Source organism: Eufriesea mexicana, unplaced genomic scaffold (genome assembly GCF_001483705.2).
Source record: "Eufriesea mexicana isolate 0111107269 unplaced genomic scaffold, ASM148370v2 scaffold2143, whole genome shotgun sequence".
Taxonomy (NCBI): domain Eukaryota; kingdom Metazoa; phylum Arthropoda; class Insecta; order Hymenoptera; family Apidae; genus Eufriesea; species Eufriesea mexicana.
Genome location: NW_016910297.1, coordinates 334,962 through 362,421, shown reverse-complemented (window position 1 = coordinate 362,421; position 27,460 = coordinate 334,962). Strand labels below are relative to the sequence as shown.

The window sequence follows — 27,460 nt, the reverse complement described above, 5'->3', positions numbered from 1 at the left end:
ATACCTAGGAAGAAGGTCGGCTATGCTTAACACGTCGGCCATGGGGGTCACTGGTGACAGGCACTCAATTTGCCAATGGCACCATAGAAATCATTGGTGTCCGATGATACCAAGATTAGTGGAGGTATTTCATTCAAATAACTGGTAACATTTGTCTAATTCTCGATATCCTTGCTGTTATTACAACGGGGTGTAAAAGTTATACGTCGAACAGCTCGTATAAATAATTCGATTTCTAGCTGTATACGAATATCGTTCGCGCCTATTACGGTGTAACGTGATAAAACTACACGTTTCAGCTGCTGAGAAAATTACATAGATTTGGTCCAGCAGTCAACGCGTCGATCAGTGCTATTTTGCGTTTAGACTTTCCAGTTTTGAAAGAATTCTCAGTGACTATGGTATTTTCCTCTGTAACCATGTTATTCGAGAACACAGCGCCACCTTTCATCGCCGTTATTTTAAATCGGACCCTTTGATCTCGAGACAATCTTGGGCTAAATCGTGCTGCATTCTGTACGAGTTAATTTCATTTTTTCCCCCGCTATACCGACGACGGATCTGGATGATTGAAGCTCCAGATAATTTAAGATTGATGACTTTCACCATAAAAACCGGGCGCCGGGAATTGTCGCGGTACAAAAACGGTTTTGGCGCTTTATACTCGCCACGGCTGCTCGATATCGTAATTTAGTGACTGGAGCTTATTACCACGTGGTTAAGTCACGCATCGCATTCCCTGGTGCATATTTTCTCTCGAAACAGGTTCACCGTTCTCTCATATAGAGGGCAGAGAAGATGACCATACATGCTATGCAGCCACGTTTAACCTCGGATTGTTATCTCTCCCTTGGGAAAGATCCACACACGTGGAGTGTGTGGCACCCAGATGACGCGGAGCTGTGGGACAGAGACAAGTGGAAAGAAATGATGGTCCTTCAACGCATTTTATTACGAATTCCGTTTGCTAAAGGAGAAAGGTACCGGCTTGTCGAAAGATTAGAGTGAAACGCATTCCTTAAGGCGGTCTATCTCTCTAGAGGTGTATAATGAAAATGGGATCTTCTTTTTCCATCTTATTTATTTCTATCTGAGACTCTAGAATTCTCTTACGAAGTAGAAATCCTATTTCGAATATCTCTTCGTCATCGTAATTTGCTTGTGCACCTTCTTATTTCTCCATTCGCGTTTTTTAATGGAAAATCGAGAAAGGAATCTTATGGAAAAATGTAAGATCGAAGTTGTTGAAAAATTGCCAAATTTCTATCTCGTTTCTGACACTTTGAACATATCCAGCAACCCCTACGCGCCTCGACGATGCAACACTCACTGCCACAACGCAATTAAGCAGCTTTCGAGACTCTTCTGAATTATCGTTCAACAGCCTGATCAATGGACGGAAGATTTATGTGAAAGAAGAGAATTATCTCCTGGGAAAAATGCAGGAATCGTGAAATGAATCATCAATAACCAGGCGAATATTTATCGCGTTCGGTAGACCGTTTAAAACTGCTCTCTATCCCCTACCCTGGATCAACATCGTATCATCAATTAAGAAGTTAGACTGGACAGCACGTGAACTAGGTTAAGAACAGTTCCCCGAAGAAACGAACTTTCCTACGATGTCGATCGCAATTTGTTTCGCGAACAGAACCGGCTACTTTTTGTGGATCGATTCGCCTCGAAGCACGGAGGAAAGCTCGAACCGTGTAGAAGGGAACGTTCACCTCGCTGGTTGTCCTCTCTTTCCCATGCGCGATTTTATGCGATTCCAAAGAACCAGAGCCAACGAGAAATCACGCAAAAAGAGAGATTGCACAGGCCTAACATGGACTCGAAAACGCGATCGTCCTGTGTCCACGACATTACTTATCCCTCCCAGAAGAGTTGATCCGTGACTTCAAGAAGATAATCTCACCAACTGCAGGAGAAGGCTCGGCTAATTTTATTAGCCGAACAATGTACAAATGACAATGTATCACTATTCACGAATTACCCAGGATTTTCTTTCGCTCCTGTGCTTGGCTAATTTGGAAAATCGTTAAAGAGGCAAATTATTTTCGGGTAACATGCGTAGCTTCGAGTGGTCAGACCCGCTAACGAGAAGATCGGTACATTTTTAGTAATAAAATTATGCAAATTAGAAATGACTCTGGTCTAAGAGTTACTCGAGTAAGATGCTGAGAGCTTTCATTAGTTTGCAATTTCATTTGCATATTTATCTTGTTACAGGCATATCGAAAGAGCTATCTTTTAATGGGATGATAATCTTCCTGGGGAAGATCGATGTATCCTTACTAACAAAGTAATGTAATTACAAATGATACTGCATTAAAAATAATTAAGAAGCGTGTTTAGTGCTCAACTTTTCTCGAATGTATGATTTATTCCGCGAAGCTGTTAAAAGTATTATCTTTATAAATGAAATGCACGATTCCGTCGAGATAAACTCGCTGTTCCCAGAAGAATATTGGTATGTTCTTGCTTTCAAATCTCTCTGCGTTAAAAATGGCTTTGGATTACGAATTACCATGAACTTTCTTCCATTTACAATTTCATTTGCATACCTCTTACGCTTTGACAAAGTCTACGGGAGCTATGTTTCCAGAGGGAACTAGCATCGTGCACTATGATTGTTTTATATTTCTTCGAATATAAAAGTCAGATATAAAAACAGGACAAAAGCCTGAGTTACCATCAGCCACGTTATGCATTATTTGAAGCCGGATGTCGTCTCACCTTGGCGCAAGCGAAATTTACGAGCGAAAGAGGCCGATCTCGTTCGTTTCGTCTGCGATGAGATCACGGTAATTTTATTTCGCTATTAGCCGATCAGCTTGAAAATATGCATAATTGCTTATTGATAAATCAATCAACCAAATGACATTTTCATGCTTATCGTCCACCGGAGAGGACCAATTATTATCCGATAAAGATCTAGCCGTTATTAACGCACGCTAATCGCTTTGCGACAGTCATAAGAAGCCGGTTTCGTTCTTTCTCGTCGTAATATTTCGGTAATAGCTCGTAAATTTCTGTCAATTTACGTTGGATTACATCGTTACCGAAAAGCATTCCCTAGGTATAATTTAACTTGAAACGACGATAATTTTGCATTTTGGAAATCTAAACCTACCCACCAATTTCCATACGGTTCATTCACCTTCTGGTATAAATTCTAATACAGGAGAGTGTATTAGTGTCGGGACTGTCGTACAGTTCTTTGCCGCGTAATGATAGTGTTTAGCAATGTAAATACCGTTTCATTAAACAAGCGACTATATACAAAAATTTCTAATATCCTAGTAAAAACCGAGCTTAATTATAATGACCAGAGAATAATAAAAATTCGTTCGATTTAATTGAAACGCAAGAAAACAGGGAGAGCACCAAGAACGATACGAAAATGGCGGCCAATGTAAAGCGAGTTCTCCGTAATGGACGTTAAGAAAAATCGAACAATGCAAATCGTTCTGGTATACATAAGCGACAAATTAAGAAATCAATCGAGGAACGATAGATATCAATTAGAGATGCAATTTACATGGAAATGAAATGTCGAGACACGGAGGGTGCACGAAGACGAGAAGCAAGTTGACGACTTTCCATCGTCTGCTGCCGCGCGAAACCATCGCGTCCCATGGCTCAAAATGTCAAGGTGTTCCCGGAGTGAAAGGACACCCGTATTTATGCCCTTTTTTCTCCGCGATTTACCACCACGGAATAATTAATAAATTATTTTCGTCGACTGCCGGCTGTTCCTCACTCATGGCGAATTGATTTGTTCAACACCGGCACGAGCTATTGTTCAATTAATGCGGCTTGTCACTGATCCGACTACCAATTGCCGTCACAAATGGAAAATGACAGTATTCTCCTATTTCTTTCTCTCTTGTTTCCACTGTCGTTTCGATTGACATAATTATATGCTTGTCGACTTTGTCATTTGATCATAATCGCTCGCAGTGTTGATAGCTGATAACTCGCAATTAAATTTCACGCATTAATTGCGATATAAAATGAAAAATGGCTTTCAACAACGGTAGAAAAAGCATGGATTTTTTCTCCGCTCGTTGAAGCAAATATGGAAATTAATTTTATTGTTATTGCAGTAAAATACGAAATGGAACTTACTTGTTATGCCACGATTGTATTTAACGAGATATCAGAACGGTCATCCTAATTTCCAAGGCTTTGCAGAAGATCGTGAAGAGCCAGGAGTACAATGACATGTCACCAAGTTGTGGACTTCTTCATATCGTTACCATGGGTATTTATTCGTCCTGATCTTCATTGCAACGGCTTTAAATATGGTAAATATGTTAATTAAGACAAGAATAAGAATTGAATATTGCGAATAGAGTATTTTCTTAACAAGGTATAGCGTTCGACGATGTTTTAAAATTAAGTCTGCGAACATTGAGATAATCTGTAGATTAATATAAATGTAGCAGTAGCAAAAAAGGAACAAATATACAAGACATACCTGGAAAGTATCCAATCTTGTACTGTAACGGGAGAATGAGTTAATCTTGATCGATAGAGATGATGATTCCCTCAAAATACTCCCCTTTGGAAGCTATAAGCTTCTTTCAGCGATCCTCCCATTTCCGGAAGCGCTCCTTAATGTCAGTTTTCGAAATAGCCAACGGCTGCCTCATCACATTTCATTTTATGTCTTCTATGTCCTCAATGCTGTTTCCTTTTAGAGGATTTCTGGATTTGACGAATAACCAGAAATCAGTGATGACCTTTTCGAACATTTCAACGTTGTTCCTGATCGATACCAAATTGTCTTGGCTGATTTGCACTCTTGCACAGTTAAACGAAGATTTCCATTAATTGGAACCTGTACAGGTTCTTTATCCTTTACTGCACACCTGCTAGAACGAGAATTACTTTCCATTAAAACACAACCACTTTTTAATCATTTAAATAATTACACAACTTGTTTTATAAAATAGCACGTCGAATTATTTCCTGTCACACCTCGTGCAACGTTTATATTAACTATGGAAAGTATCAATTACCAATTTCTTTACAACCACTATTGCCATTATAAAATCTTTTTACCGTTCCCAGTTCGAGTATTGAAACTTTCTTATCGACCTATATACTTGCTGAACTTTCAATTAATCATTAGCTTTTACGTAAGTAAACCAGGTCCCAAACTAACGATTAACCCAATGTTTGATTCCACGTCCCCAATTAACCTAATTCCCCTAAATGTCTAAAAAACTGGTCACTCGACACTTCAGTAGTAGCTGCAAAGCAAAAAATGTATCTTATACCTATAGCTGGCTTCCAAGGATTAAGATTTAAGGCCTTAAGTCGAGCTGAAAATGGCCGAAGTATCCAGTAAATTGGCAGATCAATTCTTTCCACAGTTTTCTCACATCCATGCAAATCTGGCTTATCTGATCGACAGCAGGAACAATGACATTTCTATTCCACCTTGTGTCGCTGTTGTGTTAAGATGGTAACAGAGCAAGACGTTTCACCCGGTGGCTAATTAAACGTAAACGTGTTGGCCGCTTAATGCCCACGACTCAAGGGGTAATAGAGCTGCTTAATAAATGCGATGTTCCTAGAAGATCGTAAGATCGTAAAGACCGTTGTCCAGCTTCCTAGAGCACACTCATCCGAGTTAATTGTTTCAGGCTATTAAGATCTGTGTTTTATTGAACGTACCAAGTAGCAACCTCTAGCTGAAGAGATCATGGGAAAGGGTACCAAAAGGAAAGGCCAGAAAATATAACACCCTGTGAATTGTTGCCACGGTTAATTAAGGTGACCAAACTGCGTCGTGCCTTAAACGTAGATTATGGGTTCAGAGGTTCAGAACGAACGGTAAGGACTCCACGGAAAGAAGAAGAGTTCATTTCTCAAGGATATATGTATAAAGATTCTGTGATAAATGAATCCGTTGTATCTGGTGATAGGGTTTATTTTAGGGGATCTCGAGATCGTTATATTTTGTCCCGTTTTTCATTTCTTTTCTCCCTCTTTCCTTTTTTCTTTCTATGGTGCACTGTAGAAAGTCATGCTTCTGATACTTTGCTGCTTCTTAAAGCTTTCTGTTTTTAATACTATATTCTTTTTCGTAGAAGTTGCTACTTTGAATACTCTTCGTGTCCTTTCCTTTTCCTGAATACTTAATTATCAATCCCAACTGCTACTTTAATATTCTAACTTTGTCTTTATCTTTTTGTTCCCTTTCATTCTAGTTTATCTAAATGTATATACATATATGTCTTTCATTTCTTGATAATCCTTCCATTTCTCTATCCTTTTTTTCTGCTTGACGTCTTATCTTTAAGAAATTTAATCGTAATTGCAGATTAGCGGGACTTCCGTCCTCCATTTGTCCAATTATACCAAACGATATCTGTTACCGAACGATCGCTTCATGAATGAATATAAGCTCTCAATGGTAGCCTGCTTTCGTTCCTCTAATGAATGCGTGTTAAAGGCATCCATATGCATGCGAGATGCATATCTAAATACACGTACACCTATGTATTAGCATTGAAAATTCTATCCGTTCGATGCACAGGACACTTTGCCAGCAACCTCGCGATTAGCGATTATAATTGATTCCGTGAAGACTATTGTTCAACGAAATTGGAGTTGTCAAAATGAATATACCACAATGAGATCATCGTCCTGGCTAAGAATAACGCTATTCAATTGTTCAAAAACGTTTCAGCTTGTTTATGATTAATTCATGAGATTACTCAAAATGTTACACTTTACCACAGTGACAACATTTGTGGTTAATTAATAAATTATTACCCTTTTCTATGGACACGTACGTGCATTGGCTGTGACTGCTAATAATAAGTTAACCACAAAGCGTGACGGAATCAAATGAGACAAGACATTAATCACAGAAAGGTTGTCAAGTGTTTCCTAGTTTGCACATACTTGCGATACTTTGAGAATTAACCAGTTCTCCCTGGTAGCTAGAACAACAGAGAAACGAACAGGCATCAAATTAGATTCGAAATACTCCTGGCATTTCCAGTAATACGAGAACTTCGACTTACGAGGTGAATTTCTCGCCTTCAAGAAGAGGATTAGGCTGTAACTTCTCTCCGTGTCACCCGAGGGCTCTTGATGATACGTTTGCACGCTGCAATCGACCCGGTGAACTTCTCGTTACGTTCGTACATACACAGAGAAGTTTATTGCCGATCCCAGCAACTCTTGCAACTCGGTAGATATTAATTGAAACCGGTTGTACTTGGCGAACCGAACATTATGAATCGTAGCAACAAATTAGAGCAAGGATTTTCAGGGTGCTCATGAATATAATATACCGTCCATAGAATTAGTAGATGGATCGATTTCTCGATCGATTAGTGGACAGCTTGCTGATGTATCTATGAATCATATTTCTGATCATTTCTGGCGTCCGAAAGACAGATCGAAAGCGGTTTGGTTTAACAGAATTAGGATTGCATAAGAGCAAAACGATTAGAGTATCGAGTCTGCATGCGTGAAGAATTATGAAAGATGATACGATAAGTATAAACATTTGGTACGATACAAATTGGCCAACCCGCAATCTACGAGATCGTTCTTGCTTCGTTAACCAGATTGATATACGTCTGCAAAGATTTAGCGGGATGGCTGTAATTATTTGCAAACGATTATTTACGCGGTTCGAGCATTTCTTCTTTGACACTGGCAATCTCATTTCGTAATCTTAAAGCGAACTTCATTAACCGTGCAAACATTTTTATTGATAAAACAGACTTCGTGAAGCTGCTGCAGGATTTCCAAGTTGTATCTACATAACAGGAAGTTTCTTCAAACGATTCTACTATTTTGTTTTTATTTTAGAGCCATTAAGTGTCCGTAATGAACGGAAACGATCGTCTTTTTTTTCTTTTTCAATCCTGCCGTCCATTGCTGTATACTCGCTTCTTCGTTGTATTTAGGTATATAATTTTCATCGTTAATAATTCTTAATTACATCGATAGGAAATTATGGAAAATATAGCGTCGTTTAATTCGCGGTCATTAAGCAGTCTGTAGTCCTACTTAATATCACGAACAGAAAACGATTCTGATTTCTCTCTGATAAGCTGAAAATCGTAGATTACCAAAGTTTTCTAACTTATTGCTTACAGAACATTTTCAACATTGTTTCAACTGCGATTTCTTTTTATTCCCTTAATTACCAATTCTTGATTTTTTAAATCGTTATTTTTTTTTAAATATTCTCAACTTACGAATAGAGCAAGTATTTGTAATTTGTATATTTCTTTTCTAACGATTTTTTTCGTTGGCCAATTTTAGAAATTAGAAAATATCAAAATTTTCTTCAGTCGGATATTGTCACAAAATTTGCTATCGAATTTCGATTATATTAAAAAGAACTTTGTACGTTCGCATTGAATGGTGGATGAAGAATCGCAGCGATTTTATAGTTGACAATGAATTAATGGGACCCTTTTAAGCGCAATGATTCATCTGGCAGCAATCTCCACGAAACGAATCGGTCAATTTAAGATTACAAATGGAAGGTTCGAGCCTCTCACGACTACAATGTCGAATAGATTGTTAATCTTCGATTTAGATCCTGTACGAGCTCGCTCGAAATAACCCGATGATCTATTCGTCGGTAAAATTTTTGCAGCAATAAATCTATAATAATACAGAATTCTATTTGTACATTTTCTAATTGAAAATGCTTATATTTTGGTACAATTCTTTTATACCTTTGAAACGATCCGTTGATCTATAAAAATCTGATTATACTAAAATTTTTCAAATTTATCGTACCTTTGACTTATCCTCTGGTACTCCTTATTTCTTCGCTTCTTTAGCATCACAATGTAAAGCATAGATACAGATCCAATCAAAATCCAACCAAACGATCATTCTTCATATAGTATCGCTCTAAATGCAACAGAGTTAACGTTGGATCATCCACAGGGATCAAACCGCAGGAGAGAAACCGGTGCTATTGTGGCATCATCATTATAATCATCGTCGTCGCTCAGTTCCCAATGGATGGAAGCACTGCCTACACGTGCAATTCTGCGAATCCCATTCGCAGCGAAAAATTTTTCCGAGTTGCACACAGGAAGCAACTCGTACCGCGAGATTAAAGGGTGAACAAGCAACGTCGATCATATCTGCTCGCTCATTTCATTTCAGTCCTGACTCAACTACGACGTATAACTGTAAAGCATATTTTTCCATTCATCAACGAACACGTAATAATCTAGAAACATTTAATGTCATCTAATTACTTTCGCTTTTTTCTTAAACGCTATTATTTAACTAATATTTCTCAGGCAAGGTTTTTCTCCATGCGTCTAAGATCAATGTTAATCTTCCAGAACGATGAGTAACTCGAAGAAAAACATTTCCTGGATAACGTCGAAAGAAGAAGAATAACGCCTTCCTCACCATTAGGCTAATCTCCATCATGTAAGTCACTTACGTAGAGTCTAAATCGCATCATAAAATTAAAACGTCGTTGGATCATACGTCTCTAACAATTTGTTCTAATTAATTATGAAGCCTTCAGGCCTACTATGTTCATAAGGAAATATCCTCGTAAAATTCGTTCTGCAGTCTGATTATCACTTGGCCAGCAATAACGATCGTTTTTTCTGACGAACACTGAGCGCCCTGTGCAAACTGGGTGAAAAAGAAGACGTGAATAATGAGGACGGCGAAGCGAGAGATGCCACTAACTTACTTCGACCTATGCTGACCATAAGAAACATTGACCCACTCGTAAACGATCTTTAAAGCTTTCAGACAATCCATCTTTGACTTTGACAAGCATCCTGACGAAGGAATAGGTTACTTCGTACATGAATCATGTGATATCCAAATGAAAAGTCCAGGACGAGGTCAGGTTATTATATTTTCTCATAATAACGAAATACGTAAGCACATTCGAGTCAATGATGCAAAAGAATCGAAATCTTTTGTTTATGGGTTTAAGTTTTTGCTTCTGGTTAATCTCACAGACACTTTCCTTGAAAAAAAGGAAAAATAAGAGAGCGAAGTGTCCTGTTGAAACATCAAATAAAATTCTTCTTCGTGGAAGGCATCGAAGTATATGTCACCTTGTCATGGAAAATTTCTTCGTGGAAAACTTTAAGATATATTTCATCTTATGTATCTTTGTTATACGATATATACTTTAGAAGATGATAATATGCTCTCCTTTGTTAGTCATGTTATTTCATCCCGCTACTCCTCTTCGATAATTACACATTATACGATATTTTTATTTCTAATTAGCGATAATATAATTTCTATCGGGCTCATGATTGTCAGGTGTCCAGTGAAACTCGTTTGATCGTCGAGATTACACGTTTAAAAACCTCATCAATGGATGAATGTAAGCCGGTTTGTATGAGAGAAAATGAAAAAATTGAAAAATATATTCTTTCTCCAATATCGTATCAGTTGGCTATTGAACGTAATTGATAGATCATTCAGATGAAACAGCTTTATAGTTCGATATGGTGAACCGGACTCTGAAAAACACCAACACGTTCTATCATTATACTAAATATACACTGCTTTTTACCAAATACTCTAAGAATCTCATTTACTAAGTATTTCGAGCGTCAACTTTCTTTTATGAAGTTTTTCAAACAGAAGTTTTAAAATTGTCATTTTACCTGAAGTAATATTTCAAAAAAATACCGAGCTTGTTTTTAGAATTTTTAGAGATTTTCGTAATATGTAAGAGAGATAATACATCTTCATGCAAACTTAGAGACCGTAAATAAAATTCAGGGCGTGGCATGGTTGTAATACAATCGGCATTACCATTTGTTCGGACACCCAATGATCTGTTACGCAGCTTCTTAGCATTTTACATAATTTATTCGACTCCTACACGATAACAGAAAAGAAGGCACGACTATGACAACTACAGCACAATGTGCCACCTCGGCGAAATAATTGATGTCGAACCAGACTTAACGCTCTATTTAAATGATAATGATACTAATTTTATCAATACCAACAAATTTTCGAATGATCGATATTGATTAATAAGTATAAAACATAATGGCATATATTTATTGTAATTATACTATCTACGAAACTACTATAGGATAGTACAGTAACTACAAAGTAGAATACAGTACCGTAAAACGGTATATACAGTACATATATTATACTACACCGTTCCGTCGCAGAGTATCGTTAAACAGTGTTACACATTTTTAAGTAGCATTCTGTAATTTCGTACAATGCTACACAATGTAGTACTGCATAATTTAATATACTTTCAGTAAATTACTACATTGTATTAAGTACCAATAGCCAAGTATATCATTGGAGGTTATGAAAATATTGAATCTATTTCATCACTACTGCATAACTAAAATTTTCGTCATCTAGAAATTACAATATAAATTCTTTCATAAATAATATCCAACATGTATTTATTTGTTGTTGTTAATAGATAATAATAGAATAGTCTTTGGCGCTATTAATATGAAATATGATAATCTTACCACCCAAGTAATTACTAATATACTGTATAACAAGTATATGAACATATTTGCACATGTATTCTACTTACTATTTCTAAAGCATTAGCGTAATTTTTGTACGTATATTTCATAAATATTCTTTTAAGTTTTCACATATGATAAACTTGTGCACTTATGTATATCGTTGTATGAATCCGCGGGCTATACCTTATTTGATATTAAAATAATTACCTATTACGCATGCGTAACTTCTCATATAACTGTATACTTTTCCTAAAGAAATTTCGAGAAAAGAAAAAAGTTTTGAACAAAAATTAAAATATCAATGTCATGCCACATATGTTATCAAGACTTTTGTCCTTATCTTTCAAATTTAACCAAAATATTTAAAGAAACAGAAGAAAATTTTGCAATTTTCATACTCATTATTGTAATTGAATTTTAAATAATCAGAAATAAATGAAAAATTTGTGCACTAAAGCATTTACCTGAGGACAAATGACGCAATGCACTATCTATATTGATCAATTTAACAAATAATGTAATACATCATTTTCTGTTCAATTATAATATATTATTATTCAAGCTTTCTCGTATCTTTATATTTTACGTTCTGTTATGGCTTTCTTCTTAACTAATATAATCGATTGTCGGTAACATACATTTTATAGACATTTTACATTCGTTTCATGACGAAAGATGGCAATTTAGTTCTTTCGATAACAAAGTATCTGTTAAGGTAAATTTTCATACTCTTATCATTTATAATATTCATATTGAAAGTTTTTCGTTAAAATTGTAAAATCTACGTACTGAAATAGATACTGGATGATGTTTATGTAAAATGTTAATTTTTACATCTAATTTGTATTTAAAGTACTTAACCTCATTTTTGTCTGCAACAAAAGTTTATAGACAATTTTTAAGAAACCATTCAATAGTGGTATATAAATTAAAAATGAATGAGGCTATTTTATTACACGAAGAAGGAAGTGATATCTTCACCATGTCATTACGTTACGTTCAATCCGATTTAAATATTGATAGACAATTCAATTTTAATAGGAGGATTAATGAGCCTATAAGTAATTTTACTCGAAGAATAAAAACAAATATTGGTTTGCAAGTAATGAAAAAAATGTATTGTAAACAAAAAAAGCATAGCGACTTTGAAACTCCTTTAAGTGTATTACTAAATGATACTGATAATAATCATATAAAATTTGTAAGAGATTCTTCTATACTTGATGATAATGATACATGTAAAACAATTTTAGAAAATTCATCAAATGTAAAATTGATAATTTTTAATACAGAATATGTATTAAGACAAAATATACCTTTTATTACTAAAATAGAACTACCATCAAGTATTTTAGTTGATTTTCCTGTTTACCCTTCCAAATTTGAAGGAAAAAATGTAAATAAATTAAAATCAACTTTTACGTGGTACAAAAATGAAGGAAAAGAATGGATACAAGTAGGACAGGATTTTTTGTATGTTCCATGCATGTCTGACATAGGAAGTAAATTAAAAATATCGTGTGTACCCAGAAATGATACTGAATGTGGACCCATAATAGAAATTACATCAAATAATGCTGTACAAAATGGGCCTGTTTCATGTCCTTTTGAAACTAGACATGCATTTACTAAATATAAACTATCCGGTAAAAGGTAAGTAATAAATAAAAATATAACTTTTAATTTAAATTGTTTATTTTAAATAGTTGATGTATTATCACATTATTATGAAATTAAAATGTTAGTTTCAGAGTAACTTCATATAATATATTGGCAAATATATATTCAGAAACTCAATTGTCTCAAGAAACACTCTATCCATATTGTCCATTATATGCTTTATCAATGGATTATAGAAAATTACTAATTTTGAAAGAATTAATGGGTATTTTATTTTTTAAATTAATATTTCATATTTACTTAAAAAATGAGAAAGATAAAAAAGATGATATTGAATTGAATTTCTATAGGATACAAAAGTGACATAATATGCCTTCAAGAAGTAGATAATTCAGTTTATAAAAATGATTTGCAACTGGCTTTACGTGTGCTACATTATGATAGCATATATAATTTAAAGAATGATTTACGGGAAGGGCTCGCAATATTTTATAATCAAGACAGATTTGATAAATTGTACTCTGATTACAGTGTTATTTCTCAAGGTGTAAGCCTTGATGATTTTAATATTATTTTGTCAAAAATTGAGAACAACAATGCAAAACAAACATTTGGAAACAGAAATACTATCATTCAGGTTCTAGAATACAATTGCATTTTAATATTAAATAATATTTTCTAATAATTAATTATAATATAACACATTACAGATACTAATACTTAGGTCTAAAGAAAATCCTGAAATCTTAGTTATTGGTAATACACATTTGTATTTCCTGCCAATAGCTGATCACGTACGTCTATTACAAGCATATTATGGTTTATTATATTTACGGACATATGCAAAGAGAGTTAAAAATGAGGTAGGAACAATAAATTATTTGAAGATTAATATAAACTTAACATAACAAATGAACTATAAAAACTTACAGAACCCGGAATGCAACGTTAGTATTTTATATTGTGGTGACTTCAATAGTACACCAGATAAAGGAATTTATCAATTGATGACCCAAAATTACATAACAAAAGACCACAGTGATTGGAGAGCAGGTCAATTTCATTTTATCTTATGATGTGATCATTTTTATCTTTTATAATTTTTATAAAAATTTATGAAACTGATTGATAAAATGTTTTTACACTTTATTATAGATCCTACAGAAATGGTACAGGATGTAGTTCTTACACATGACTTGAATTTATCTAGTGCATGTGGCATACCAGAGTACACTAATTTCACAGCTACCTTTAGTGGTTGTTTAGATTATATATTTTATCAAACAGATTATTTGGCAGTTGAACAAGTAATACCAATACCAAGTAAAGAAACACTTAAAACATATACAGGTCTTCCATCCATAGTATTTCCAAGTGATCATCTATCATTGTGTGTCGATTTAAAATGGTTAAAATAAAAATATGTACTACTAATTTAACATTTCTTTATTTATTTTAAAAATCTACTATATTACTTTTTGTAATTATTTCTTTTTTAAGGGGTTCAATCTGATCATATATGATTCAAAGTACAAAAATATGCCATGTTCAATTATTATTAATTTATTAAATAATAATTTCAACTTTGTAGAATTTTTATAAAACGTACACAATAAAATTACTTTTCAGTGTTTTTCAAAATAGCTTTTGTAATCTAAGTTAGATACATACAGCGAATAGTTAAAAAATAATCTTTGTATTCTATTCTAAAATGAGAAATGAAACTCTTATGTATGCTACAGTCCACTTAAATTATCACGTGTATAAACGAACAAATATCGAAGAAATATTGTTTGCGCATTTACATTTGTATTCTAGAAGAGGATCTCACATCCATATGGTATTATCACATTAATTTTTAATTTATAATTACCGAAGTTTACATTCACATTTCAATAATATGAAGTTAGTATTATTACATATATGAATGAACAGTGATAATTTACAAAATTTTGTACATAGATTATCATAATAAATTATCTTTTTTAATTAACTGAGGTCTGCAAGAATAAAAAAACTTTATCATTTATCTAATTGCATACAGCAATTATGATCACCCTTTAAAAAACACCCTTTTAAATTTTGTATATACGAAGTTTTAAAAATGTTCCGTTAATTTTCACGACGCTAAGTGTCTATGCGTAAATAGAATTGAAGTGATTTTTAAACATTATTTGTACTCATTGCCTTAAATTGCAAAATACTTAAGAAAATATTAATTACTACTCCACGATGAATATCTCTCGAAACGGATCTGTTCTTTTTTTAAGTTTTGCGATGTTAAAAACTCGCTATCTATTAAATTATCCTATGATTAAAAGGCCATTAATATTTGTATCGTTAAATAAATATATGAATAACTACTACATAAATTAGTGCCTTAAAATATTAGTTCCATAATATCTTTATTCCTTCAAAGATAATGAGAACCATATTCATCGTCATACTGTTACTTTTAGTAAAATAAATTTATTGAATACATTTATTGCCTACAGACCCCCTTTTGACTAAAAAAAAAAAAAATGGCTTATTTACTCCGTTAATAGACACATCTATCTTTTATAGATAAAGAATCTCGACTGTGCACTTCTTAATGATCACAATGTTTTAACGAAAGTTCTATAATATATCTTTCTTATATGTATATATTACTATCTTCAACACATGTTTGCATAGGAATTACAACTATTAACCTTGCTACTTTGTTCACGATTAACTTAAAATTTATTTTTACTTTAACAGGTTAAGCATCGAAAATTGTTCAATTTTATAACTATTACAGATAATAGTAAAGAGTTAAGTAGACATTTGCTATATCTAACAAATAAGGCAACAAAATTTTTCGGTATCTTATTACGCTGAAACTGTTAAAGTATAATTTGGTACGTGGATACACGTATATACTCATAAATCATTGTACTATATTAATAAATAAGTATTCGAAGGATAATTTAGTTTTCATTTTCTAGTAAGCATCTAAAAATGTGTTGTGAATGATTTTTCAATATTATTGTATATTAATTAATGAAGATCAATAATACCGAATGAGAGCCTCTTACAAAACAAGAAAGTAATTGTCTTTATGAATGTATGAAAAGTTTCACGCAGATATTCTGTGATCGATAATTATACCTGTACAACTTGAAATGACTTAAATGATTCCATTATAGTAACAAAAATTTTCTTTTAGTATCAGTAAGAAAATGTAATACTATAAGAATTTACACATTTGTAATTGGCATTTGCACTGTTTAAGATCACATCCCTCTTCGTGGAGCGCTTGGAACCAGTAGTTGTAAAGCAGTCATCGCGTCCGGGAATAACGAATGATAATTTACAACTGGCACATAAGCGGCAGTAATTACTCGGCCAGCAAACCATCTACCATGTAACGAATTAACAGCCGCAACTGCTGTTGCTATTGATGGACATTTAACGTAAACGTTACCCTGAGGAGATGCTTGGTCCACATATACATGTAACACACCACCATGTTTGTTGCATTCTTCAATGACATCATCACGAATTTCTTTCGCCCAATTTGGATTCGTTTCACTAAAATAAATTATTGAATTACTTAATTTTTAGATAATTATTAAAGAAAATGTAGTTGTTAAATATAGTGTTATGTCATCATTTCTAGACATACATATAACGATATGTACGAGAGCATTTTAAGATAACATGATTTGTTTAGCATATTCATTCCCCCAGTGAAAGAGGAAGAACTAACACTAGGTCTACAGATATGCTTTTTATGTTAAGAAAAGTACAATAACTTACTTCTGCGGGTCGAACATATTCGATAACATAAAACACTGCGTCGCTATAGGAGGAGCAGCTTGTGGAGGTGGTTGTGGCGTTGACATAACTGGAGCCATGTTTAGTGCATTTGCAGCTGCAGGGGGGATTTCAAGCCCAGTTCCTTCTGCTAACTTAAACATTAGCTGTAACCTAAAGATTTTCAATAATAATTATAAATAATTGATTAAAGTGTAAAAATTATCTGTTGTAATTTTTATACCTTCCAGTAGCACCAAGATCGATACCACTTCGATCTAATTCATCTGTGTCAAGAAGAGATGGACCTTGTATTAGATCTGTACGTTCTGTAACATTACCAACTTTCATGGGTCTACCAGCAAGTTCAAAGCCATTCAACTGTTCCAAAGCTTTCTTTGCGTCATCAGCATTTCTAAACTACAATAAAATAAATATACATATTTTAAAGAAAGTAATAAAATATTCATAATTAAATAATTTATAGTATTTTTTAATACATACAGTCAAGAATCCATAGCCTTTGCTACGACCAGTTTCTGGATCCATAATTAATTGAATGTTATCGATTTTTCCAAAAGGTTCGAAAATACCGCGAAGCATATCTTCTGTGATATTGAAATGAAGAGATCCAACATATAACCTCATAGGTCCAGTCTGACCTTTTGGCATTAAATTTGGCATGGAATTACCCATGCGATTTTTTTCAGCTTGAGTGTGTTGTACTACTATAGGAACACCAAGAAGTTTCTGACCTGATAAACCAAGCGCCTATAAAAAAAAAAGGATGAAAATAATGCAGTTATCAACAATAAATTAAATATTAAATATAGATTATATATTGACTTACAAGTGTGACACTTTCAGGATCTTTGAACTCTACATATGCTATACCCTTGAATCGTCTTGTTTTGTTACACGTGATAAGTCGAACATCTTGAACTTTCCCAACACTAGAGAAGAATTCTTCCAGATCTCGAGCACGTATGCGCTGACTTAATTGCATACAGAACACCGTTCGGGCATCCCGTTCCTCCGGTGTTAGCTCATCATTTCTGCTGAAATAAATATAATATACAAAAATTAAAGACATTGATATTTTAACACGTTATACAAAGATATATACAAAACGACGCAAAAGTAATAGAATTCTAAGTTTCCATGCTTAAAAATTAAAATTTTTTTAATACATCAACCTTGAGTCATCCTGAACTTTTTAAAATGAAAGTTTCAAATAATGAATACATGCAGACTTACATGCCAAGAGGACTGACTCCTTTCCCAAACGGCAGTCTTGCTCTGGGTAGTGTAATTGGTGTGAGCGATCGTTTCCTCCTTCTATCTCGATCTCGATCTCTGTCCCGTCGATCCCTATCTCTATCGTTATTATCTCTGTCTCTATCACGATCTCTTCGATCTCTTGATCTTGATCTACGTCGACGATCACGATCACGATCACGATCTCTGTCTCTATCACGATCTCTGTCTCTGTCTCTGTCGCGGTCGCGACGATCTTTCTCTCGACGGTCTCGTGACCGAGAACGAGAACGAGAACGATGTTTGCTCTTTCTGTAAAGAAAGGAAATAATGATGTAATTCATAAAATTTTTAGAATAAAATTTATATGACTGTAATTCGTACTAATAAATATATATATTTATATATTACATTTATATTATATAAATATATATACTTATGTATTTGAGCAAACAATAAATTTTGACCATTTTAAATTTAATTTTTAGAATGGTTTTTTAAGCTATAGTATTTCAACTTATTAATCCGAACCCTTAGTGATAAGAAAATTTCTTTAAAATGTTTCTATCGTTTCATATTTTTCATATGATTTTATTAATAAAAATAATCAAACAAGTCAATACAGCTAATATCAATCATTTTCTATTAAACTGCATAATTAAAGATACACATGTAGTAAAAATAACTTAATCAATATAGTATAGAAACAGCTAACATCTGTACAAGTGTTACTATTTCACTTTTTTTCTCTATTTAGTTATCTTTTATTACATTTCAGATTTTTAACAGAATCTGTAGTACAGATATTCTTCCTAAACACTTACCATCTTCAGGTCTAACCTTTGGAATTATGAAAATAACCAGCATTTACACTAATTGTATGGGGTCTATAACAAAGAGAATATAACTTCAAACAGCTGTATGTATATAGCAAATGGCTAATTTGAAAAATTCACAAACAATTGTATGTGTATTTTAATCAATAAAGCTAAAGGTTCAGACAAAGTAGTTTATTTATGGACACACATGTTTTATTGTATTATAAATCATGTTACATAAGAGGATTGGAATAAAATTTAACTCTAACATAAATAAATTATTTAATATAATTACTTAATTATTTAATTATTAATTTCTTTTACCATCTAGGACAAGAGCTTTTAAAAGAATCCAATCCACTTACTTTCTTTAGAAGATATAATTTTCTTAGAAGATATAATTTTTGTTTAAACTTGCCTACTTTTTATTACTGCATGAAATTTCTATTACGATAGCATTATGTAAAAAAGTCAATAATAATTTAGCAGAAAATAAAATAATTAAAATATCATTTATTTATTTTGTGCTCCCTACTACTTTCCATCCGGATTACAGTACTTTCTAGATAAGCAATCATGGAACGAATGCATTCGTTATCAGTTAACCCAGTTACAGTATCATTTTGCGTGAAATTTCGAACGACGAAGGCGATCATATTACATCTATATCTAGAGAAACAAGCTAAAGCGTTACATGCGGGATTAACAAAACTAAATAATAATAGACCAATAAGATATGTTCAACAACATCATAAATTGTTATTTTCGTTTATCACTGTTCACTTATGTAAGATTTAAGTACCCTTTACCACTATTTACGTTATTGGCAAGAAAACGTAATGAAAATAATTTCTTTATCTAGAAATTACTGTAATTTTATAAACATTAAAATTGCTCTAACCATTAAATATCAAATCTGGTAGTGAGCACAAATTATTATGTAAATTAATTACGATATACGAAATATACTTACCCAGATGATTTACGGCTAGACCCATTCTCCTTGGAAGATTTGTCTTTGGATGAGGAGTCCTGCTCCTACGAACAGCAAACAGTTGAATGCCATGCCAGCCAGCCGATGTGGCAGGGACGCGCGAACAAGGGGACAAAAAGCAAATCATAGAACGTTAGTAAATTTTATAAAGATAAACTGTGTACATATTGTACAATTTAAATTTTGACAGTAGTTTAAAAATAAAATATATCAATAATGAAATTCTGTTTTCTGTTAATCTTTTCTTTTTTCTTTTTCTTTTTTTATAACCATGTAGACAACTCTCCTTTGTACACTGTTATCGAAGATCTATTTGCTGCTGGACGGTGGTGCACTCTCGTGCTCTTTCTCTTTTTCCAGGTAGATTATATCGGTCTGAGGGGGCTGAGATGAGGACACAGAGAAGAAAGAGAGAGAGACAGACAGAGAGAAAGAGAGAGAGAGAGAGAGAGAGAGAGAGAGAAAGAGACGGGGCGAGCATAGTGTTGCGACGCCTCGCATACACCTGGCTCAAACTTACCAATCGTTTTATCGGGTTTTAGGAAAGCATTGCAATCTTGGGTTGAGCATGCCTTGGTCTTAAACTACCAATGGCCAACCACACATCCTTTTTCTTCTGCAAAAGAGAGCCCTCATCAAAGACAGTACGTTTTTAATGTAACACGAGATGTGAACCCTAATTGCTAACCTACAGCCCCTGCATGTATAACTGATTTAACTATCTCGTAATAGGAACAAAACGATCAACGATCATTCGCAGCTTCCAGTAGATATATCACAAGATGATTTAGCCATATAGAGAAAATGTTTCACATGATTAAAAGCGAACATACACATGGTATATGGCATTAATGCAATGAAATGATGGCAATGGTGTTACACATATATGTTACTAATGTTATTTTTTTCAAACTATCATTGATTCTTAAGACAATTAACAATCTTCAGTAATTTTGACTGCAATATCAAAACATTTTCTCATTTGTATCACATAATTTATTTCCTGCTTGCCAATTTACCATGCATTTTGTTTGTGAAGTACCATACTGATGTACTTTCAAATTTAAGATGAGGCAATGTTGTGTTGATGAAAAATTATAAGCATTACAATGAATGAGAACACCATAAGCATCTTAGTGAATTATTGTTAATTTTAATCACATAATTAGAAATAAGTCTACTATATGATTAAAAAAGTAGACTTCATAATATGCGTTTTTAGATGTTATTAAAAACATATTTTATATACTGAAGAGATATTCAGTAATCTGAAGTTGCTAAATAAATTGCTAATAAATTAAATTTGATTATTACACTTGTCCTTATTTGGAAAGAATGTAATATTTTCAATAAGAAATATATTGTGGATCTTATGTTATATACATATCTTCTCTAGTTTAATTTCACAAATACTTATAATAATTAAAATACAATTCTTCATTAATACCACTGTCCTCCTAATTTTATTGATCTTAGATAATTACATCAATGTATAATTCCCTTAAAAAGAAGAATTAATATATGATTATAAGAAAGATGAATAAATAAGATTCCTATGAATTAAAAGAAAACAAAGGCAATATGGGAGTGCTTAATATTCTAAAATCTGATGAATACCTTTACTGGTCCACCTAACAATAAAACATTAACAATGCAAAAGATACCTAGTAGGAATCAGTAGAAATTATGCTCCTCTACTGCAAAAAATACCATAGACAATGTGTTTATTGATTCTATATACAAAAGGCTTTTGATGCTTATACAAACCAGTTGATTTATTTTTTCACACATATACATGTCATGAAAATCAATATAATAGCATGGCACATGGCAGAACAGCACCTAACAAATCCATCTTTTCAACTGTTATATTTTTTCTTGTCTTTTTAAATAAATTAATAGAAAGAATGTTCATTTTGCATGTGTATTTTTTGTCTCTTTATAATCGTAAAATGGTGGCAGTAGCAATTCTATCTACGTCGTAAATAATAAACGTTACGATTTCTGAGAAAAAAATTAGAAAAAAAAATCAGAAATAAATAAAGAAAAAAGAATTAAGTAAAAATGATGTTAGTGATGGCTTTTCTTAATACCTCGTATTTCAAGTGCATTCTAGGAACTCGCTGCCGAACATCCTACGAGCGCGAGGGTACATGTTACGTACCATCTATAAGTACAGAAAACGGAGGTATTGATCAATAGTTGGTATGAGACAAGGGCGTACTTTGTTCTACATGTATTTACAGGAAGGAAAGGACGATTCATTTTTTCTCGAACGCAACACGACAGAACATACCCAGAACGGTACGCACCGTATTGAATTCTTGCGCGTTGAGATTAGGTTGACTTTATAGGATAAAATAAATCAGGATCTCGAAGGAACAAACCGAGACACACAGAAAAAGAAAAAAAAATTAAGTCTTACCCCCTTCTTATATGGCGCCTCCAGCATTGCCTCGACATCCAAATCCTCCGCCATTGCGCGAGTCGGTGAGCTTTCTGAAATACCACGCATTAGCACTCGATAATCCAAAATACGGTGGTCGGAATGAAAACTCTATGAGGATATTGTATAACGTACAGACTAACGAACGCTCGTACACGATTCAAACGTTTAACAGTTACTGAAAACGTAAGATCAATAACGAACGTGAGAGAACAAGAACGCAATCATGACGACGACCAAAAGAAAATGGAAGACCGGATGTGAATATACGAACTAAGCGCCACCCTTACGGAAATGTTGAACGTAATACTGTCTCGATCTAATTCCAGATTTTCGATACAATTTTTTAAAATATCCCTAGATACAGGTATTTTAATATTTTCTTGATAATTTTCATATTCCTTATTTATTATGTGTATATAAACGTATTATTAAAATCTTTTCAAATAACATTATTTTTCAAGAATACAAATTTATGAATATTAAGATAAATAAATGAAGTATGACAGTTTAGTAATTTGAAAAATGTATGTATGACAAACCATTTTAGTGTATATATTTATCGAAAATAATTATGAAAAGTATATTTTAGTTATCAACGTGAAATAAACATTTATACCACTATATAGATATATAAAACTATACGTAAAGTTTAAAACTAGTTTTTAAAATTTACACTTTTCAATTATCAATAAAAAAGCTGTTTCGAATATTAGTTACGTCATTTTGTAATATTAAATAATTTAATAACGTTTTTTTTTGGTGACTAATAAGAAATTCTTTTTCCTACAGAATTAAATAACTAAAATTTGAGCGAACTCTGTTGGAGAAATTTGGAAGCATGTACTTGATTTTAGAGTACATTTCCCCAGAATCAGATTCAACTTTGTTCTAGCACACATGCATGACGTAACAGTTTGGCGCAGTTTGCCTAGTAGCCATTTTGTTTTCAATCGCACGGCTGATTAAGGTATTTTATATAAAGATATTTCGTGTTATTATAAACTATTTAGGCAACTAATATAATCGACGATATATTTAAGAAAGTCTTAAAGAAACTTTAATTTATAATTACGTATGTTTTTAAGAAAACTGATATATACACTAATTGAAAATCTTATTTAGTTTTGGGTAAGGGTTTTCTCTCAAATTTCATATTCTTTTATCTCTCTCTCTCTCTTTCTTTCTGTTTGCCTATCTCTCTCTCCCTCCCTCCTATTCACTTTTGCTTTTCTTAGTTAATTATCTTGCTAAAAGTTATAAAAAAGTATATAGTATAATATGTCGGAGAATAATAAAACTATTCTTCGTTTTGTCAATTTCTTTTTTTGCAGTATCAAAACAAAAATCCATATCATACATATTTTATTGTAATTTAATGTGACTAAATTTTTAACAACTTTTTAATTAATATCGAAATTACGTTTTACATTAATTTCTAAGATATCATATATTAATTCATATATTTTTTTCTTGTAAGTGAATATAATTGTTATATCCTTGTCCTATTATCAATTGATTTAAATTGATTATCTTAAGTAATATAAATCACAATGTTGTTAAAAATATTATAAGTATTTTTACTATATAGTAAAATACAAGAATTGTAGAATTATATAACAACAGGAAACTGTTTTATGAAAATATAATATTTATTAGAAATTAGTACTTGTAATAAAATATTGAGATATGTGTTAATAAGGGCTTAATCAAAGCTGGATTTCGTAATATATATCAAATAGACTAATAAGCAATTGACTGAATTTCTTATATATAGAAATTGCCCAAGTTAAATCCTAGCTTTGATTGAACTCTTTTTATGTTAATGGCAATTAAAATACATTTTGATCTCTCGCTATAAATCCGCTTGTCTCTTGCAAACGCGTACATTTAAAACCAATCAGATAAAGGCGTGGTAAGGAAAAATGAGCTGTGTACTCATAGAAGGCAGTTTCTATCCTTATAGGTGTCCATCTGTCCATTCAGCCTGGCGTGAGAGGCACACAAGCGCAACAATGGATTCAAAGCGGCATGAACGCAGTTCCAAGTCCAATACAGATTCACCACCAGCTCCGCCTTCGCCTCCTATGTACAGTGCAAGTTATACAACATATGATGGGTACAAAAACAGAATGTCGTCGCGCCGATCACCTTCACCTTCGGAGTATAGAAGCAGTAGAACTTCCCGTAATGATTCACCACAGGACAGACGTAGAAGAAGACGCAGTATTTCAAAATCTCCACCAAGTAGATCGCATAAACGATCTCGATCTCCGGATAGAGATAAAGAGAGAGACAGAGATAGAGATCGATCACGGAAGTATTCTAGAAGAGACAGATCAAGATCTAGATCAAGAGGAAGGTCACGTTCCAGAGATAGAAGACGTAGTCGTAGTCGTAATAGAAGTAAAGATAGACATAGAGGTCGAGAAAGCCGCAGATATCATAGAGCACCATCGTATGAATCAGATACTGCTGAAGATAACACAGAAACAACTGTATCACATCCAGTTGTTCCTCCACAATCTAATGCCTTTAAGAATGATGGAAGCTTTATGGAAATGTTTAAGAAAATGCAAGAACAAATGCAACCTGCACAAAAACCGACGACTTCTGTTTTAGAAGAGAAAACTGTTGTTCCTCCACCTTTAATGGTAGGAAAGAGGCGAGGAGGTAGAATTTTAAAAACTGGTATGGTTGCTAAACCAAAGACTGAACAAACTGTTGAACAACCTAAGGATGCTTGGTCACTCTACATGGCTGAAGTGAAAAAATACAGAGAAGTTTGTTGTCAGGAAGAAGACAATACAAGACCATTGGTTAAATAGCTGATTTTAGTTTTTACTATTTTCCATTTTGTTACTTCATTTTATCTACAATGAATGTGCTTTCAAAAGATGCTGTGTTCTTTTAATTACAATATGATTGCATTTAAGTATAGAAGAACAGCTATTAACCAAGTTTAAAAAGACCTCCACTTATACTAAAATTAATTAAAGTTCAAGAAAGCTTTGAAGTAAAGCTTTTCCTTATCTAACAAAAAGAAAAAAAACTGTAGAAATGTATGCAAATTTAAGAAAATTCTTTTTTTGAAGTACTAGATAGAATGTACAGTATATGTTAATCAGAAATTATAAATATATAGAATCAAATTATTAAATATTTCAACTTAAAGAGCATTATTAATGTAATACAAGAATGAAAATGAAAACTACAATGAGGAAGCAATTGTTTGTGATAGTGTATTAAGTGATGCAAGAGACAAACGGACTAAAGCGAGAGACAAACATGTAAAGAGTTTGCCTTGTGGGAAAAAGGGAGGGTGACAGTTTGTAGCACTTTTAATAAATATAATAGATTAAGTAACTTCTAACTTGTTAAGCAGCAACAGTATGGTTAAGTATTCAGGCTTTGGTTCTGAGACAACAATAGATCCTCCCAGCGATTTGAAACCACAGACAGCACCATATGACCCAAGATTCCCAAATCAAAATCAGACAAGGTAAACAGAAAACAAATTAGTATTATAATTTAATACCTGTTAAGTATTGGTGTGAAATTATTTATTTCTGTTTATCTCAAATACAGATATTGTTATGTGAGTTTTGTGGATTTTCAACGTTGCAAAAAGCAGCATGGTGAAGAACACGATGCATGTCAATATTTTAAAAAAGTCTACACTGCAATATGCCCAATTGTTTGGGTAGAAAGGTGGACTGAACAAATAGCAGAAGGAACGTTCCCAAAAACTATATAATATATCAGAGGCATCATAACTGCCCCTCTAGCCGTACTATCTACATGATAACAGGAGTTTGCAACCTTATCTTCCTGTTTGTAATAGATATATACAGTAATGATAAATAAATTAATGATAGCTTAATTTCTACTCACTTTTGTTAATCAATATTGTTTTGATTTTACCTTAATTGTTACATATAAATAAAAGTTATAAGAAATTTCTCTTATTAAAAATTATGTTCCTGATGCTCGTGAAATTTCATATTAACCTCAAATCTGAAATTCTTATACCTTTTTTTGTATATATAATTTTCATTACATAAAATAATGTAAAAGCAAAAGTATTGCATAAGTTATTAAATATTTCATTAAATGTCATATGTTAAAGAATTTAGTAGTTTATAATAAAAATGAGCGAAATGGTTAAATTAATTTATCACAAACACAGTTCGCGCACAAAAATAAATATAATAAGATGTTTGATATTTATTTATATTAACAATTAAATTATTTTTTAATACTTTTTACATAACTCATAAAATAATTATATACGAACTTTACTTAATCATGACTAAAGTGCATGACAATGTCGCGCGTCGATATTTTATTCTAAAGAAGCATTTGTCATATATCTATAAACCTAAATTAGAGTCTAAATTATATATAAACCTAAATTTAAGTTAAAGCAATGAATACTTCGGTAAACAAGAGAATATTCATATTTATAACTATGGCTAATAGTCCCATAGTGTAACAATTTATATCCATAGAACCACAAAATAGAGGATTCCTAATTACGTTACGCAGATATTTAGTTTTAACTATTAAGAGATTTGATGGGATGATTCTTCTTTCTTATTCTATTTTTTAATAAAACATTGTGTAGGAATAGGCAAAGCCCCTTTTATTCACAAATAAGGTTTATGCTCTTATATTAAAATTTGTTGACATTGATCAGAATTTTTACACTATGCTATAAAATATAAATGAGACATAATTGCGTATATACAAACGTTATATTTTATTTTTAAAAGCTTAATGTTTTAAAAACTCATAAGATATAGGAACTTGATTCAAAAATTAATATTAAGTAAACGGATTAAAATTTATAAAAAATGAGAAAGTGAGTACGTTAAATAATATTAGATTTCAGAAAAGATTTTCTTACTGACATACTAATTCAAATGTTTCATAAAATATTTGTATAATTTTGAACTAATTAAATTCATTATTTGAGTTTATATATGCTAGATAATAAAAATTATTGATGATTTATTCGAAACTATTAGAACGT

At 32.6% G+C, this 27,460-nt stretch overlaps 3 protein-coding genes across 10 annotated transcripts; 2 read left to right on the top strand and 1 right to left on the bottom strand.

Moving 5' to 3' along the window:
• Positions 1-12,330: 12,330 nt before the first annotated feature.
• LOC108549780 (2',5'-phosphodiesterase 12) lies at positions 12,331-14,548 on the top strand. The gene is made up of 6 exons (XM_017903297.1): positions 12,331-13,163; positions 13,256-13,395; positions 13,481-13,767; positions 13,841-13,993; positions 14,063-14,183; positions 14,286-14,548. Exons 1-6 carry the CDS (start codon positions 12,331-12,333, stop codon positions 14,546-14,548), a joined length of 1,797 nt encoding a protein of 598 aa, XP_017758786.1.
• Positions 14,549-16,193: 1,645 nt separating this feature from the next.
• On the bottom strand, positions 16,194-22,699 carry Caper (RNA-binding protein 39-like protein Caper). Of its 3 annotated transcripts, XM_017903322.1 has the most exons (9): positions 22,561-22,699; positions 22,405-22,478; positions 19,959-20,023; positions 18,168-18,479; positions 17,761-17,968; positions 17,415-17,681; positions 17,155-17,330; positions 16,914-17,084; positions 16,194-16,685 (listed from the first exon to the last, which is right to left on the bottom strand). In XM_017903322.1, the coding sequence occupies exons 2-9, from the start codon at positions 22,456-22,458 to the stop codon at positions 16,388-16,390; spliced, it is 1,551 nt and encodes a 516-aa protein (XP_017758811.1). In that variant the 5' UTR covers positions 22,459-22,478; positions 22,561-22,699; the 3' UTR covers positions 16,194-16,387. The 3 variants fall into 3 exon arrangements, with proteins under 3 accessions (XP_017758811.1, XP_017758809.1, XP_017758810.1); XM_017903320.1 differs by having other exon boundaries at positions 22,405-22,699; XM_017903321.1 differs by having other exon boundaries at positions 17,761-17,965; positions 22,405-22,699.
• A 606-nt stretch (positions 22,700-23,305) lies between these two features.
• On the top strand, positions 23,306-26,305 carry LOC108549804 (cytochrome c oxidase subunit 6B2). Of its 6 annotated transcripts, none has more exons than XM_017903334.1 (3): positions 23,306-23,395; positions 25,811-25,927; positions 26,014-26,305. In XM_017903334.1, the coding sequence occupies exons 2-3, from the start codon at positions 25,818-25,820 to the stop codon at positions 26,180-26,182; spliced, it is 279 nt and encodes a 92-aa protein (XP_017758823.1). In that variant the 5' UTR covers positions 23,306-23,395; positions 25,811-25,817; the 3' UTR covers positions 26,183-26,305. The 6 variants fall into 6 exon arrangements, with proteins under 6 accessions (XP_017758823.1, XP_017758824.1, XP_017758821.1 ...); XM_017903335.1 differs by having other exon boundaries at positions 25,808-25,927; XM_017903336.1 differs by lacking the exon at positions 23,306-23,395 and adding an exon at positions 23,402-23,556.
• Positions 26,306-27,460: the final 1,155 nt, after the last annotated feature.